This window comes from Sapajus apella, unplaced genomic scaffold, assembly GCF_009761245.1.
Source record: "Sapajus apella isolate SASKATOON/1434 unplaced genomic scaffold, GSC_monkey_1.0 scaffold105, whole genome shotgun sequence".
Taxonomy (NCBI): Eukaryota; Metazoa; Chordata; class Mammalia; order Primates; family Cebidae; genus Sapajus; species Sapajus apella.
In genome coordinates this window covers 4,826,260-4,840,916 of record NW_022437045.1, presented here as the reverse complement: position 1 = coordinate 4,840,916, position 14,657 = coordinate 4,826,260, and the positions used below count along the sequence as shown (strand labels likewise).

Genomic DNA, 14,657 nt, shown 5'->3' with positions numbered 1-14,657 from the left:
CCTGGGTTCAGGCAATTCTCCTGCCTCAGCCTCCTGAGTAGCTGGGATTACAGGCACACGCCTTCCATGCCCAGCTAATTTTTTGTAGTTTTAGTAGAGACGGGGTTTCACTGTGTTGACCAGGATGGTCTCGATCTCTTGACCTCGTGATCCACCCCCCTCGGCCTCCCAAAGTGCTGGGATTACAGGCTTGAGCCACCGCTCCCGGCCCGCTTCTCAACTCCTTTATGACTATTGTGATTATTTTAAATCAGTAAAATTTCTCCCTGATGCTTTGTCTGGGAGACTGGTCAAAGTAGTTTCTAGGTTTCACATATCGCATGGGGCTCGCCTGATGCCACAACCCACATGACCTACATTGTAGCCAGAGTTCTAAAAAATAATAATCTGAGATTTTTGTAATATCTCTAAATTTTAACACTTGGGGACATACATGTGGTTTTGCTTATTAATTATAGGTCATATCTAACACAGTGAAGTCTTTACAAGCATAATCTACAGCTCATAAAACATCCAAATATCGATTACTTTTGGTATCTAAGTAAATATAAAGGAATAGAAAGATTTTCTTCATTCATTCTAAGACGTCATTCCTTAACTTAGATATGTGCCAGATTTTTTAAAGACACAAAAAGTCACATTCATAGAATAAACATGGTTGTAAACATAGACTATTTACTCTAAGACCTAAGCTAGTGTGACTGCCTCAGTGATGTGTACTGAAGACCCAAATTAGCAGACCTTCTGTAAGTCCACACTTACAGAACAGGTGGGGCTAAATTGAAGAGTAAATTATAACAGGGTCCCTATATTCTAACACCTGAAATTTTAAAATATAGGAAAAAAGGTTAGAAGCCACATACAGCTCAAGATAGGCCTGCACCACACAGTTCAAAACGGGTCTATGTTATACTGACTGAGTACTCTAAATGAGGTTGTGGTAGGATTCCATTTATTTTTTTCTAAGCTATTTGAAAAGAACGTTAATCAGTTGTCTGAACCATGGCCAATTTTGAGCTCTGCTCTAGAATCTGAACTGAAACTCTCAATCAACACATCCTTGACTATTATATAATGAATGTAAAGATTCAGATAATTTTTAAAAAATACTGTTATATTTAGTCTAATAAAATTGAAACTGTTTAGATTTGTTTTTCTAAAGCGATTTAATCTGGGATTCTTTAAACGAAAAACTCTGAGCTTTGCCTTATGTTTATGATTCGAGTCTTCCAAATCAAAGCTCTGGGGAAAATATCATTTCAGTATTAGAAGGACTATCTTGTGCAATAATAAAGATTGGAAGTCTCTTCAGTCTTTGAAATCTCCTTTGGTCTTTTCAGAGAGCCACATCAAGCTGATGCAACAATGATTAACTCAGATTGCAAGGCTGGGGAAATAGCACACACACCCCTTACTGCTGACCTGGAGACCCACACCATGGGTGGGCCAAGATACAATGCACACCCTGCACACCCTGCTGCAACTCCAGTTTTGCGACATCAGTATCACACTCACACACAGCACGTGCCAGGCGTTACCTTTGTTAAATTGCTTAGCGCTAGATACTGAGAAGATAGCTGTGACACTCTGTGCCTAAAGCTCTTGCTGGCAGCTTGTCCTTCCCACAGCTGCTGAGCTTTCTCTTTCAGCCTGTTGAGCTGAGGCTCGTAGCAGTGTATTTCCTCAAGGACAGACTGAAAAGCACAAGCAAGTTACTATTCAGAGGCTGGGGAAAAGCACATCGCGGACGAAGCTTGGGCCCAGAGAACATGGAAATCAACACTGGCAGGCAATCCGTGTACCCTGGAGGCTTTATTATCTCCAATCTACACACAGTGGAGCACAAATCATGGAAGGAAACAAATCACACTTCCAAGGAAAGTCAGAAAACAAAGTCCGCCAGAAACGGGGAAAGAACACACACTACATCTCACGATGGCACAGTCTAACACAAGGGTGCTGAGCATGCATCTGCAAGGTCAACAGAGGACAAAACGGGACAAAGACATGGTCAGATGGGGCTACAGGGCGGGGGGCTCATCACCTGAAGCTTCTGCTGCTCCCTCCTCTTTGCCGGCAGATCATAGAGGCGATTGCTGCTTTCTTGGACCATCTTCTCAGTTTTACTCAGCCAGTCCTGGATAGGCTCAGCACTTACTTCAAAGTCCTTCATTTGGATCTTTAGATTCTGCAAGGTTTTAGATCATGTCCAGGACAAGAAAATATTTTAATAGCAAGTCCAAGGTCCTTCACTTGGCATTCAAAGTCCACCCAGGCCAGGCGCAGTGGCTCACATCTATAATCCCAGCACTTTGGGTGGCAGAGGCAAGCAAATAGCTTAAGCTCAGGAGTTCAAGACCAGCCTGGGCAACATGGTGAGACCCTGTCTCTACTAAAATACAAAAAGTCAGCTGGCTGTTGTGGCATGCCCCTGTAATCTCAGCTACTCAGGAGGCTGAGGCAGGAGAATTGCTTGAACTTGGGAGGTGGGGGTTGCAGTGAGCTGAGATCATGCCATTGCACTCCAGCCTGGGCAACAGAGGTGACTCTGTCTTAGAAAGAATACTCCACAAAAACAAAGTCCACCCCAAGGTCTGGAACATTCCATCTTTTACCTTAGCACCAATATAATTATTGAACATCCTTTAAGAAATTTGTAGGGTTCTCCTTTTGAAAATAGAATCTCCCCCCCAGCTCTCCAGCCCACTTTTGAGATCACACCCATTTCTCAACTTCTAGAGCATTTGTTGTCTGTATATACCTATATATTTCAACATAGACTGGGTTGAATTGTGAATTTTCATCTGGTGTAGGTGTGCCTTGTCTTCAAAACTAGACTGGAAGCTCCATGAGGGGAGTGCCTGAATCTGATACTTCCTGAGACACACCATAGTCCCTTACAAAAATTTAAAGAAATGTTTGTCAACATTTAGTTGATTTTCATTAATAAGGATACAAGAAGTAGCATATAGATGTAGTTTACATGCTTATTTTATTAACAAATAGTTTATTCTGATTTATAAAGTGGTAAGAAATACCAAATAATGTTATGTGCTTATCACATAAGAATGTCATAAATATATTGACAGTTACTCTGTAGTACCCTAGGTGTAAAATGTGTTTGATAAAGTTTTATATGGTACTGTGTAGCTTCAGCAAAGGTGTCTGCATCTGCTGTGTAATACTTATAAAGTGGTAAGGGGACATGAATGTGAATTTGTTATTTATGTTACCATGTGTACCAACTAAAGGCTTTAAAAACATCCAGTACTTTAGGTAGCTTTGTCTAAGAGGAAGTACATAAAGGGTAGCTGAAAAATCTAAGTGGTAAGAACTAATGAAGCCTGTGGGAGAATGGCTCAAGGTTCCCTCTGCATCTTTTCTAGGATGTCTACAACATGGGGAAAATCACATCTGCCTTACTCGCCTCTGAGGGAGATGGGTTAGCTGTAAGAATCCTTTGGAAAGTTAGTATCTCACTAATGTAAGACACCACAATAACTTCTGGAGTATTCTACTAAAATTTAGGTTGCATGAAGGCAGAGACTCAGTACTGTTTTATTCTCTGCTATAGCCCTAGAGCCTAGACTAATCCTTCACAAATAGAAGATGCTCAACAAATATTTGTGGAATAATTAAATTCATAAATTCAAGGTGTTTCCATCTTCCTGTTACTGGAGTCTCATGGGGCCACTTGATATGGTTTGGCTGTGTTCCCACCCAAATCTCATCCTGAATTGTAATTCTCATAATCCCCATGTATCTTGGGAGGGGCCCAATGGGAGGTAATTGAAGCATGGGGTGGTTACTCCCATGAAGCTGTTCTCATGATAGTGAGTGAGTTCTCACGAGACCTGATTATTTTATAATGGGCTTTCCCCACTTTTGCTTGTACTTCTCCTTCCTGCCACCATGCGAAGAAGGACATGTTTGCTTCCCCTTCTGCCATAATTGTAAGTTTCCTGAGGCCTCCCCAGCCCTGCAGAACTATGAGTCAATTAAATCTCTCTTCTTCATAAACTACCTAGTCTTGAGTATGTCCTAATAGCAACGTGAGAATGAATGAATACACCACTAAACAGCGCAAATGGGGGACCATAATCAGGAATTTTGGTTCCAAAAGGAAGGGAGATGAAAGGGGAGAGGAGGTGGGGGAAAGGAGGAGAGGTGAGGGGAAAGGAGAGGAGGGAGGGGAGGGGAAGAAAAGGAGGGGAGAGGAAGGAAAAAGGTAAGGAAATAATCAAATAAAACAGATAGATAGATACCTATTCTGAGAGGAATAGCAGATTAAGAAAACAGGAAATTCATGACCTATACACCTATTTTTGGGCATCTCTTGAACTAGGTAACTTTGCAATCAATGTTAAATATGCTACATTCAACAGCTGAGGCTTCAGAGCTCAGACCACATAGCACTAATGATCCCTGAAGGATTAGGGAAACATTTCTAGGCACAATGGTTATACTCTGTTAAACGGAGAATGCTGGCCGTGAAAAAACAGTCACCATTATTAAAGAGAGATCAATGGTCTTGAATCAGGAAAGAATTGAGAAAATACAGATTTTCTCTTACTGAATATTATTTCTCTATGATTATCTTTTTCCAGCCTTCATCAGTAATGATCACAGGCAAATGAAGGATCTATTCTGCCAAAAAGTATTTTAAAAGGAAAAGATACCTCTCCATGCCTCTAAATTTTCCTCTGAAAGAAGAGTTGATATATAAAATAAATAATCTCAGAAGAAAAAAAATAATTATATTGTGGCAGTAATTATTTTATGGTTATAATAGATTCATCTTCTACTGTGTCTGGAGAAAATAAAATTATATAAACATTGTTTCTGCATCTTTAACTCCTAAAAAGCTGCTACCTTGTATTTGCATTAGTTATACCCTCTCGTCTGTAACATTTCGTGGCTTATATAGATATTCCTGTTCATTCTCCTATACCACCTTCCAAAACTGAGGCAAATTCACATGGAAAACTAAGTGTTCTGCTGAAAGATAAACCTGGTCGTTCCTGCTGGGAGAGTGCAAAGGCAAGTCAGTGACAATAGACTCTAACATGCAAAAAGCTACTTAATTCTTCAGGGAGGCTCGCGCTTCTAGCATGGAGCTGCTTCTTACTGTTAGTCCGTTGTCCACTTATGGTCAGAGACGGGTGACCAAAATCATTGACAAGGGGACTCTGATATACAGAAACTGTGGTTTCACTAACAACGACAACAATAACAAATAACACAGAATATTTCCGTGTGGTTGGCTATCTATACCTCTAGAGCAGATTCTTTTTGGTGGAGACTTGAATGAAAATTTTTCCAATCTTCTTTTGCGGCTGCAACTTTGGCCTGGATCCCTTTGGCTTTCTCTTTGGCCAGCAGGGTGCTCAGAAGTTCCCCTTTAGACAGCATCATGTTTAGCTTGTGCTGCCCATTTTCACTTTCCGACATAAACTCCTATAAAAGAAAATATCAAATTAGTCGCAATAAAACATGTTCTGTGCTGTTTTTATTATTTCTTGATAACATCAAAGAAAAGGAAAGAAACTCTTTTTATTGCATACATTAAATGACCCAGGTCATCCTTTAACAGTCAAATTGCGGCTGGGCATGGTGGCTCATGCCTGTAATCCCAGTAATCTGGGAGGCTGAGGCAGGTGGATCACAAGGTCAAGAGACTAAGACCATGCTGGCCAACACTGTGAAACTCCATCTCTACTAAAAATACAAAACTTAGCTGGGCATGGTGGCATGCACCTGTAGTCCTAGCTACTCGGGAGGCTGAGGCAAGAGAATCGCTTAAACCCAGGAGGTGGATGTTCCAGTGAGCCAAGGTCATGCCACTGTACTCCAGCCTGGTGACAAGTCAAGATGCAAACCACTTTATTTACCAATCTAAATTCGGACCTATCTCAAAAAAGGTGGTGAGCTATCTCATAAAATATTAAAAATTAGATTAAAAAAAAACAGGAGAGGAAATGAAGACCAAGGGAAAAATCATAGTCACAAAATAAATTAAACTCTGGCCAAGACTCATTTACAAAATAAATGCCTTGCAGTTCCATATAGTTGGTGGAGCTGGATTATGATTTTGGCTCTGAGGATCCTAGCTGCCAAAGCAAAAGAGTAAACACAACGAAGGACAAGACTCATGGAGCCCACAGGATAAAAACACATCATCTGCTCAGCAGAAGCACAATTCTCCCTAGGAAAAGACAGGAGATGAATTTCCATGGGGAGTCTTATTAAAATAAATGCTATTAAATGGAGCAGATTACATTATTAGCAGTGGTTTATATTTTTAAAAATATCAACAGAGTATTGTCCTTATGAAGACAAGTCAATGACATGATGCCAAACTGTAGTTTAATAAAGTGTAGCTACAGGATGTACTTTTTTCTTCATGTGGCTATATCAGTCTTCCTCTAGAAAAATGTGTAGATTTGGCTGGGCACGGTGGCTCATGCCTGTAATCCCAGCCCTTTGGGAGGCTGAGGCGGGTGGACCATGAGGTCGGGAGATAGAGACCATCCTGGCTAACATGATGAAACCCCATCTTTACTAAAAATAAAAAAAATTATCCTGGGCGTGTTGGCACGTGCCTGTAGTCCCAGCTACTCAGGAGGCTGAGGCAGGAGAATCGCTTGAATCTGGGAGGCAGAGTTTGCAGTGAGCCGAGATTATGCCACTGCACTCCAACCTGGGTGACAGAGCATGACTCCACCTCAAAAAAAAAAAAAAAAAAAAAGAAAGAAAAAAGAAAAATGGGTAGGTTCTGTATTCTACAGTCAACTCTCAATATTTTCAAGTGCTAAAGAAGAAAAAAAGCACAAGCTCAGTTATCTATTCTGACAAGAAACAGAAGCACAGCTATTCTACTGTAGATTTTGATTAAAGCAACTTCGCCAAACATTTGTCTTAATGGATGGCCACCCCTGTTCATGGAGGCTTGCTGTGGTGGGAGGGTTAGAGAAAAGCCCAAAGCTGTCCTCAAAAATAGTACTAGCCGTGTGCAGTGGCTCACGCTTGTAATCCCAGCACTTTGGGAGGCCAAGGCGGGCGAATCATTTGTGCCCAGGAGTTCAAGAACAGCCCCAGCAACATGGTGAAACTTCGTCTCTACCCAAAATACAAATGTTAGCTGGACGTGTTGACGCATGCCTGTAATTCCAGCTACTCAGGAGGCTGAGGCAGGAGGATCGCTTGAACCTAGGAGACAGAGGTTGCCATGAACCAAGATTGTGCCACTGGACACCAGCCTGGGTGACAGAGCAAAACCCCGTCTCAAAAAAAAGAAAAGAAAAGAAAAATAGTACTATGTTTCTCCAACGTAGAAAAATAGGATTGAGGTTCTGCAGTTCTACCCCCGCCTGCAGCAAAACAGAAAAAATTTTACTATTTATTTATTTTTTTAATTTTTAATGTTATTATTTTTTGAGACAGATTCTCGCTCTGCCACCCAGGCTGGGGTGCAGTGGTGTAATCTTGCCTCACTGCAATCTCCGCCTCCCGAGTTTAAGCAATTCTCCTGCCTCAGCCTCCCAAGTGGCTATGTAGGATTATGGGTGCCCACCACTATGGTTGGCTAATTCTTTTATTTTTTTTTAGTAGAGACAAGGTTTCGCCATGTTGGCTAGACTGGTCTCAAACTCCTGATCTCAAGTGATCTGCCCACCGTGGCCTCCCAAAGTGCTGGGATTACAGGTGTGAGCCACTGTACTCGTCCAGGAAGAATTTTAAATGGAGCAAACCTTTCAAAGGAAGAGTTGTCCTGTTATATTAAGTTATTAACCAAGAATTCAAAAAGGCGAACTGGATATGAACAATACTGTTTCAGAGCCTGCTCCTACTAGAGACATTCAAGCACGAACACTTACACAGTGTTTTACATACTTACACTCTCTGAAAGAAACTCAAATTTCATAACCAATCACTCAGAACTGCTGCTCTGCGAAAGGATCAGATGTACAAGTATGAAAGGCAATTTCAGTAACTGTGCCTAAAAAATGCTGCTATTGGCCAGGCATGGTGGTCCACGCCTATAATCCCAGCACTTTGAGAAGCTGAGGTAGGTGAATCACTTGAGGTCAGGAGTTCGAGACCAGCCTGGTCAACATGGCGAAACCCCGTCTCTACTAAAAAATTCAAAAATTAGCTAGATGCAGTGGCAGGTGCCTGTAATTCCAGCTATTTGGGAGGCCGAGGCAAGAGAATCGCTTGAACCTGGGAGGCGGAGGTTGCAGTGAGCCAAGATCCTGCCATTGCACTCCAGCCTGGGTGACAGATCAAGACTTTGTCTCACCAAAAAAAAAAAAAAAAAAAAAAAAAAAAAATTACTGCTATTGAATTAAGGTGGTATGTGAATTGGCACCATGAAGTTACAGTTAGGTAAAGAAAAAACTAGAAAAATAAACCCAAATGAACGAATGTAAAATATAAACATAGTTCTCACTATCTTAACACACCAGCTCTGTGACCTCACTGATGCTTTTACCCTGCTGTACACTGGGAATAATGAATTTACATACCTGAAATGTTGTGAAAACTAAATGAGAAAAAGCACTTAGAGTGCTCAGGAACAATGCATGTCACGCAGAAAACTTTTTATTATTTCCTATATCACTATTTGCATATAAAAAGTGTGCATTTATGTAAATGAACTGGTTTCTCTTCACATACAGAATCAGTTCTTTCAAGTGGGGATTTATTTGAAATTTGAATTCCTTAGGCAAAACTTTTGTATGTGATGCCCTTCTGAAAAGATCTAGAGCAGTGGCCTCCTAGGTTTTCAGCACCAGGGACTAGTTTCATGGATGACAATTTTTCCACAGATGGAGTGGGGGGTGGGGGTGATTGTTTCAGGATGAAACTGCTCAACCTCATCATCGAGCATTAGTTAGATTCTCATAAGGAGGACACAGCCTAGATCCCTTGTATGCACAGGTCACAATGGGGTTCAAGCTCCTATGAGAACCTAATGTGGCAGCTGATCGGACAGGAGGTGGAGCTCAGGCAGGAATGCTCCCTCACCTACTGCTCACCTCCTGCTGTGAGGTCTGGTTCTTAACAGACCAGGGACAGGTACCAGTCCACAGCCCCCAGGAGTTGGGGACTCTTGACCTAGAGGTAACTTTAATCCACATCAGCACTGCTACTAGAATTAATTGATAACACTCTTACCTGTATTTTCTGAAGACTAGTTGAAACTTCACTAATATTTTGAGGTATATCAAAACACTTGGCAGTAGTGATTTTTGCATTAACCAACCACTGCTGGAAATCCCTGAAGGCTTTTCGAAATCTTTGTTGTAAAATCTGTTCTTTATTCTGGCAGCCCTTGGATGCTTGCAAACAAAGACTGAAAAGGTGATTTGAAAATTTAATGGCAGGAAAAAGCAATAAAATTGATGAAAATAATGTTTCATAGAATCAGCAGTTCTTAGAATGTGCACTTACCTCATTTAGTAATATATTTAATGCTGAATTAATATTATTTTGAAATTACACCTTAAAATAAACCTCTAGCTTCTAATTTGTATGAAAATATCTTGAACACCAATAAGGTTCATGCTCACCAATTATACTCTTTAATTAACCCAGAAACTTTTCCACTGTAAGTACTCAGGTCTCTGGAAAATCGACAAAGTTCATTCAGCTGAGACTTGAGATCCTCTGTTCTAGGCTCTGCTTTTTGTAAAGCATCCAGTATCTCCTGTTCAGAAATAATGAGACAGAGAAGCAAGCACTTACACTGGGTGATCTCTATATCTTCAAACTATACCCGCAACAATCATGTATAAATTATTAGTGAGAGAGGAACCAACATAGTAGATTCAATGAAGAAAGAAAGCCTATTTTCAGGATTCCTCTGACAAATAATAGCACCTGGCTCACTTGTCCCCTTTTTCTAGCCATGAATAGGCACTCTAGCATCAAATATTGCCAAATAGTTAAGTGATTAAGTGGTCAAATGACTTAAAAATGAGACATGATAAAAGAAAAGAGAAAATAGCCTACATCATTTACAAATAGACTGACAAGGCCATTGGGAGATATATATATATTGTTTAAAGGTGAAAAGAAATCATTTTAAAGAAAAGCAGCACTTATTTTGAATTAAATTTATATAAATTATATATATATATTACATTTATATATACATATATATAAAAATCCAAAATTGAATCATATTTCAACTGATTTTATGTATTATACACAGTTAACTTTTGCATTAAGAATATCTTATAATCCATGAGTCTGGTTTAAATAGTTATTTATTTCATATTTTCATTCATAAAGTCATCAAATATTTGCTAAATGTTTGGTATGTGCCAAGCATTTTGCTGGATTCTGGGACCTCTCATCCCCCCATGAATAAAGGTAAGATTCCTGTTCTTGAAGAGCTCCCAATTTTTAATAGATGAGGGAGACATGTGAATAGCTACAGTACTGTGTACACCTAATCCAAAATAAGGCCTTAGGACTTGAAAAGTACACCTCTGAAATCGAGGCCATGGTCACCTGAGTTACACAAGGTGCTTTGCAATCAGAGTGTTCCTCTCCTAGGGTTGTCACAGGGAGCAAAAGAGATCATGAATGTCAAACAGCACAATTTCTAGCACACTAAGTGTCTAATTCATAAAATTAGCAGGAAAATGACTCCCACATATGTAAACACTGAGTGGATAATGGTAGCACTGAAGCAAAAACCAAAATAAATTAAGGAGGAGGGTCAAAAAGATGAGTAACTACTCAAACAGCTGTTACTGTGGCCATTATTGTCCAAGATATTTGTCAAGAGATGGCCCAGATTTGCAGAGAAACCACATCCCTCAACAAACCAGCCCTGTGCTGCATTCCTTGTCCTGGTAAATGGCACCACTGTCCCCTGCTGATGTCAATCAGAAGACCAAGCATCACCCTGCCTCTCCCTTTGTTTCCCTTCTCACTCCATGCAAGAGATATCCAGGCTAGCTTATTCTGTGTCTTAGCTCCTTTCATCACTCTCCTCTGCCTCTGTACATAGACTTTCATGGACCCACTTACATATTCATTATTTCTTTCTGGAGTGGCACGGCATCCTCCTAATCTGATTCCTACTCTCTACCTTCCTCTCCTGTGTTTTGTGATTCCTCAATGATCCTGCATCTTGATGCTGTTCCTCTACCTCACCTGTCAGGTCATATTTTAATCATACTTCAAGACTCAGCTCAAAGAACAACTCCTTTAAGTATCCCCTGCCCTCCTTCCCAACTCTTCAGGCTTCTCATCTGAGGATACACAGGACCTCGCAGACATTCATCACAAGGAGTATCCCCATCAGTTTCATACTTGTGTATTTCCCTATCTAGACTGCGATCATGAGAGCAGGAAATACGTTCTCTTGGTTTGTCAATTATTTATTTAACTCGGCTGGAGGAGTCTAAAACATTTTTACTTACAAAAATTTATGAATAACTAAACAATTTCTCTCTGAAACTGTAAACATTAAACTAGGGCCAACTATTTTACACCATATTGAACCCTTTACTTAAGACAGAACACTGTAAGAACTAAAGAAACAACATATAACAAAAGCATAAAAATACTAGAGACTCAAGTCAGTTACTTATGAATGAGATGACATTAAAAGTTACAAGTTTTTGACCAAAACTTTACATTTAAAATATTTCTATAACTTTATCCTAAAGTATGTCAGTAGAGTCTTCCATTATATAAATATCAGCTTATATATTTCTAATTCGGTTAAGTTCTAAAATGCGTTTTTTTCATCTTATACGGCTTAAGAAAATTATTTCCAGCACTAATATCCCAATGGATATTAAGATAAATGAGTTTTGTAAACACAGAAAATACAATTCTTTTTGCAATATTATATAGTTTATACATCACCTCTTTTTATGTTTTAAAGAATTTCTTGAGTATTGTTATTTAACTGCATAAAATAAATACTTGTGATTCTTGTGGTGACCATCAACGATGGCAAGGCTTCCCTAAAAGCAAAACCATGCCCTAAGAACCCTAGTTTATCTCCTACTTTGTAAACATTTTCTTACATATTCATTGTGATAGAAATATCTCCACTTTTAGATAAAATGTCATTATTAGAAATAAAGAAAATATGAATATTGAGAAATGATGTAGTATTGTCATCAAAAGCACTGACTCTGGAGTCAAATCTGGAAGTAGACACACTCAGAGGGCTGTCATCTTTGAACTGTTTAATACAACTGAAAGCCCATATTTACTACTGCATTCTCATGTGTATTTTTATAGGCCTCAATTATTATTTTCACTAATAACGTCAATGTAAAAGGTAACAACAGCAGAAGAGGAATGTAATCTAGGCACAACCAAATCTTTCCTTTTTAAAAATTTCACTCGCGTAGAAAGAAAGGGAAACAAAAAGGAACCCAAGCAGTATAATTGATTTTTTTCATATTACACCATGTAGAACAATTATCAACTTCGTTATCTCTGTGTTACAGAACTGATTTCTATGCTTTATTCTGGTACGTAAATCTAAAGGACAGGAAATGCAACAGAATAGCAAAAACAAATCCCAAAACCTAGAAGCATTATAAATAAATTGGCATAAGGAGATAGAAGTCTTTATTTTATGGCATGCTGTATTTGTTTTAAATACTTGATTTAAAACAAGACACTGCTGGAAGTACTACGTGACTTTCTTACTGGCAGGAGCTATTTTGAAATGATTATAATATAAATAGGAGCAGAGAAGTTTACTAAACTGCCTTTTAAGGACATCATGAATCAGGGCATTATAAAACTGGAAATACTGAAAAGGCTTTCAAAGACACTGCTTAACAGTGAAAGAAGGGAAGAGGAGGTTAAGCTGTTGCTCATTCTTCAGTCTCCCTCCTAGACTTGCCTTTCTCACATTCTAAAGAAGCTGCCATTAGCTTTTTTAAAAAAACAGCCCGGGAAGGCGACCAGGGAGTGTGACATAGGAGTTCTGTTAACAGGCTAATTCAAGAACAGATGTCAAAACCACACAGAGGAGAGCTAATCGGGGTGAAAACTATTAGTTGTGCTTTAGGAGATTACCAGATGAGTCTTTTAAGGCTGTAAGTTCAATCATTTAGTTGTATGAAATAGTTAACTGGCAAGAAAACAGCTATGACTCTCTGTCTATTTATGCCACTGCCCACAGGCCATTTTTCAGACTGAATGGCTGAATACAGTATTACAAGCTGTTACACCATAGGATTGAAAGTAAAACGTCTCCGCTAACAACAGATGTTTCCTGCCACAAATAATAACCCAAATCTTTATTTTTACAAAAGTTTGATACGGGAAGAAAGACCACAAATCAGACTTTGCTTGTTTAATGAGATAAATAATTCTTCCAAGTGTGAATGTTGCATGCTTTTAGTTAGCAAGTTTGTTTTTAAGGAACAAGGGGTGACAGAACATTTTTAAAAGCATAATCACGGATAGAAAACACGAAGCCAACTTACTTGTCCTTTGTGCCAGCATGCCACTATCTCCTCATCCGTGTTCTTGCCTTCCAGGAGGGTTAACTGCTGAGCCCAGGTTTTCAGAAGAGCGCTGAACTCTTCCAGGGCCTGCTCCAGTTGAGCCACTTGGCCCGAGAACTCCTGCTCCGAAAGGGCCATCTGGCTGACCAGGTCCTCCAAACGGCTCTGCGTTTGGAAGACACTGTCTTCCCACTGCTTCCAGTCGGCACGCAGGGCCTGCATCTCCGTGTGCATGAGCTCACACCCACTGGCAGTTGTGTTCTGTTTCACTTCAGGAGCCAGCGACTCCACTCTGCTGAGGCGGCTTGCACCAATCTCTCTGGAATCTATCAGCTCCTGTAATGGAATATCACCATGGTAACCAAAGAGCCTGTGAGTCACTTGGACTGCAAGTGTTCAAATGTGTACAGAGGGGGACCCTGTCCTGCTAGAAAGTTTCAACAAGTGTGCCACAAGGACCTAGAATCAATTCATCTGCCCACTCTTAAATCATAATAGCAGGAGCTGTCATCATGAACACCTAAGGCTTATGGCAAAAAAAACCTCAAGAATCCTCAGTATCCTGAAACAGACTAAACAGGGACCCTGAAATCAAGCATTATTTGCACTCGTGAGAATGTTTGGATAGTAACTCAAGCATTTGCCTGTGGCGGGTTGCTCCTGTAAATGATCAAACCCATATTTCCCTCGAAGTGGATGCTCAAGTAAATAAAGATTGTGGCAGAACTGTGTTCTGCTCACGGTCTGTATTCTCAATTCATCTTTTTCCACAGAGTGGTGGCTTAAAATACACTTCCGTTCTGCTAGGAATCAATCGGACTCATCACAACAAAAGAATGAGCCCTAGTCAATCCCAAATACTGCAATACCTTAAGTAAACATTTTTTGAGCAAATAAAATGAATAATTTCATTCACAGACTGACTTACTTGAAAGTTTAAAGTAACGTCTAGGACTGGGTTCTTTTTAGTATTTTTTTATCTTAAGTCACTAGAAATTAAACAGTTTAGCTAAAGCCAAGTTAACAAATTTAGCTTAGCCTTAAAGCACACAAATACTCTAAAGGACAACATGATAAAATTAAATATGCATTTTTTTTTTTTTTTGAGATGGAGTCTTGCCCTGCCGCCCAGGCTAGAGTGCAGTGGCATAATCT

General features: G+C 39.7%; 1 protein-coding gene across 19 annotated transcripts in view; it reads right to left on the bottom strand.

Moving 5' to 3' along the window:
- The window catches only part of SYNE1 (spectrin repeat containing nuclear envelope protein 1), a 411,505-nt gene that overhangs the window by 254,014 nt on the left and 142,834 nt on the right, over positions 1–14,657 (bottom strand). For 18 of the 19 annotated variants that reach the window (XM_032258772.1, XM_032258777.1, XM_032258767.1 and 15 more), the window contains 6 exons: positions 13,482–13,838; positions 9,576–9,712; positions 9,181–9,358; positions 5,275–5,457; positions 2,045–2,188; positions 1,539–1,694 (listed from right to left, as the gene is read on the bottom strand). In XM_032258772.1, the coding sequence (XP_032114663.1) occupies positions 1,539–1,694; positions 2,045–2,188; positions 5,275–5,457; positions 9,181–9,358; positions 9,576–9,712; positions 13,482–13,838 (1,155 nt within the window). The remainder of the gene's footprint in view (positions 1–1,538; positions 1,695–2,044; positions 2,189–5,274; positions 5,458–9,180; positions 9,359–9,575; positions 9,713–13,481; positions 13,839–14,657) is intronic. The other variant, XM_032258783.1, reaches the window with a different exon arrangement.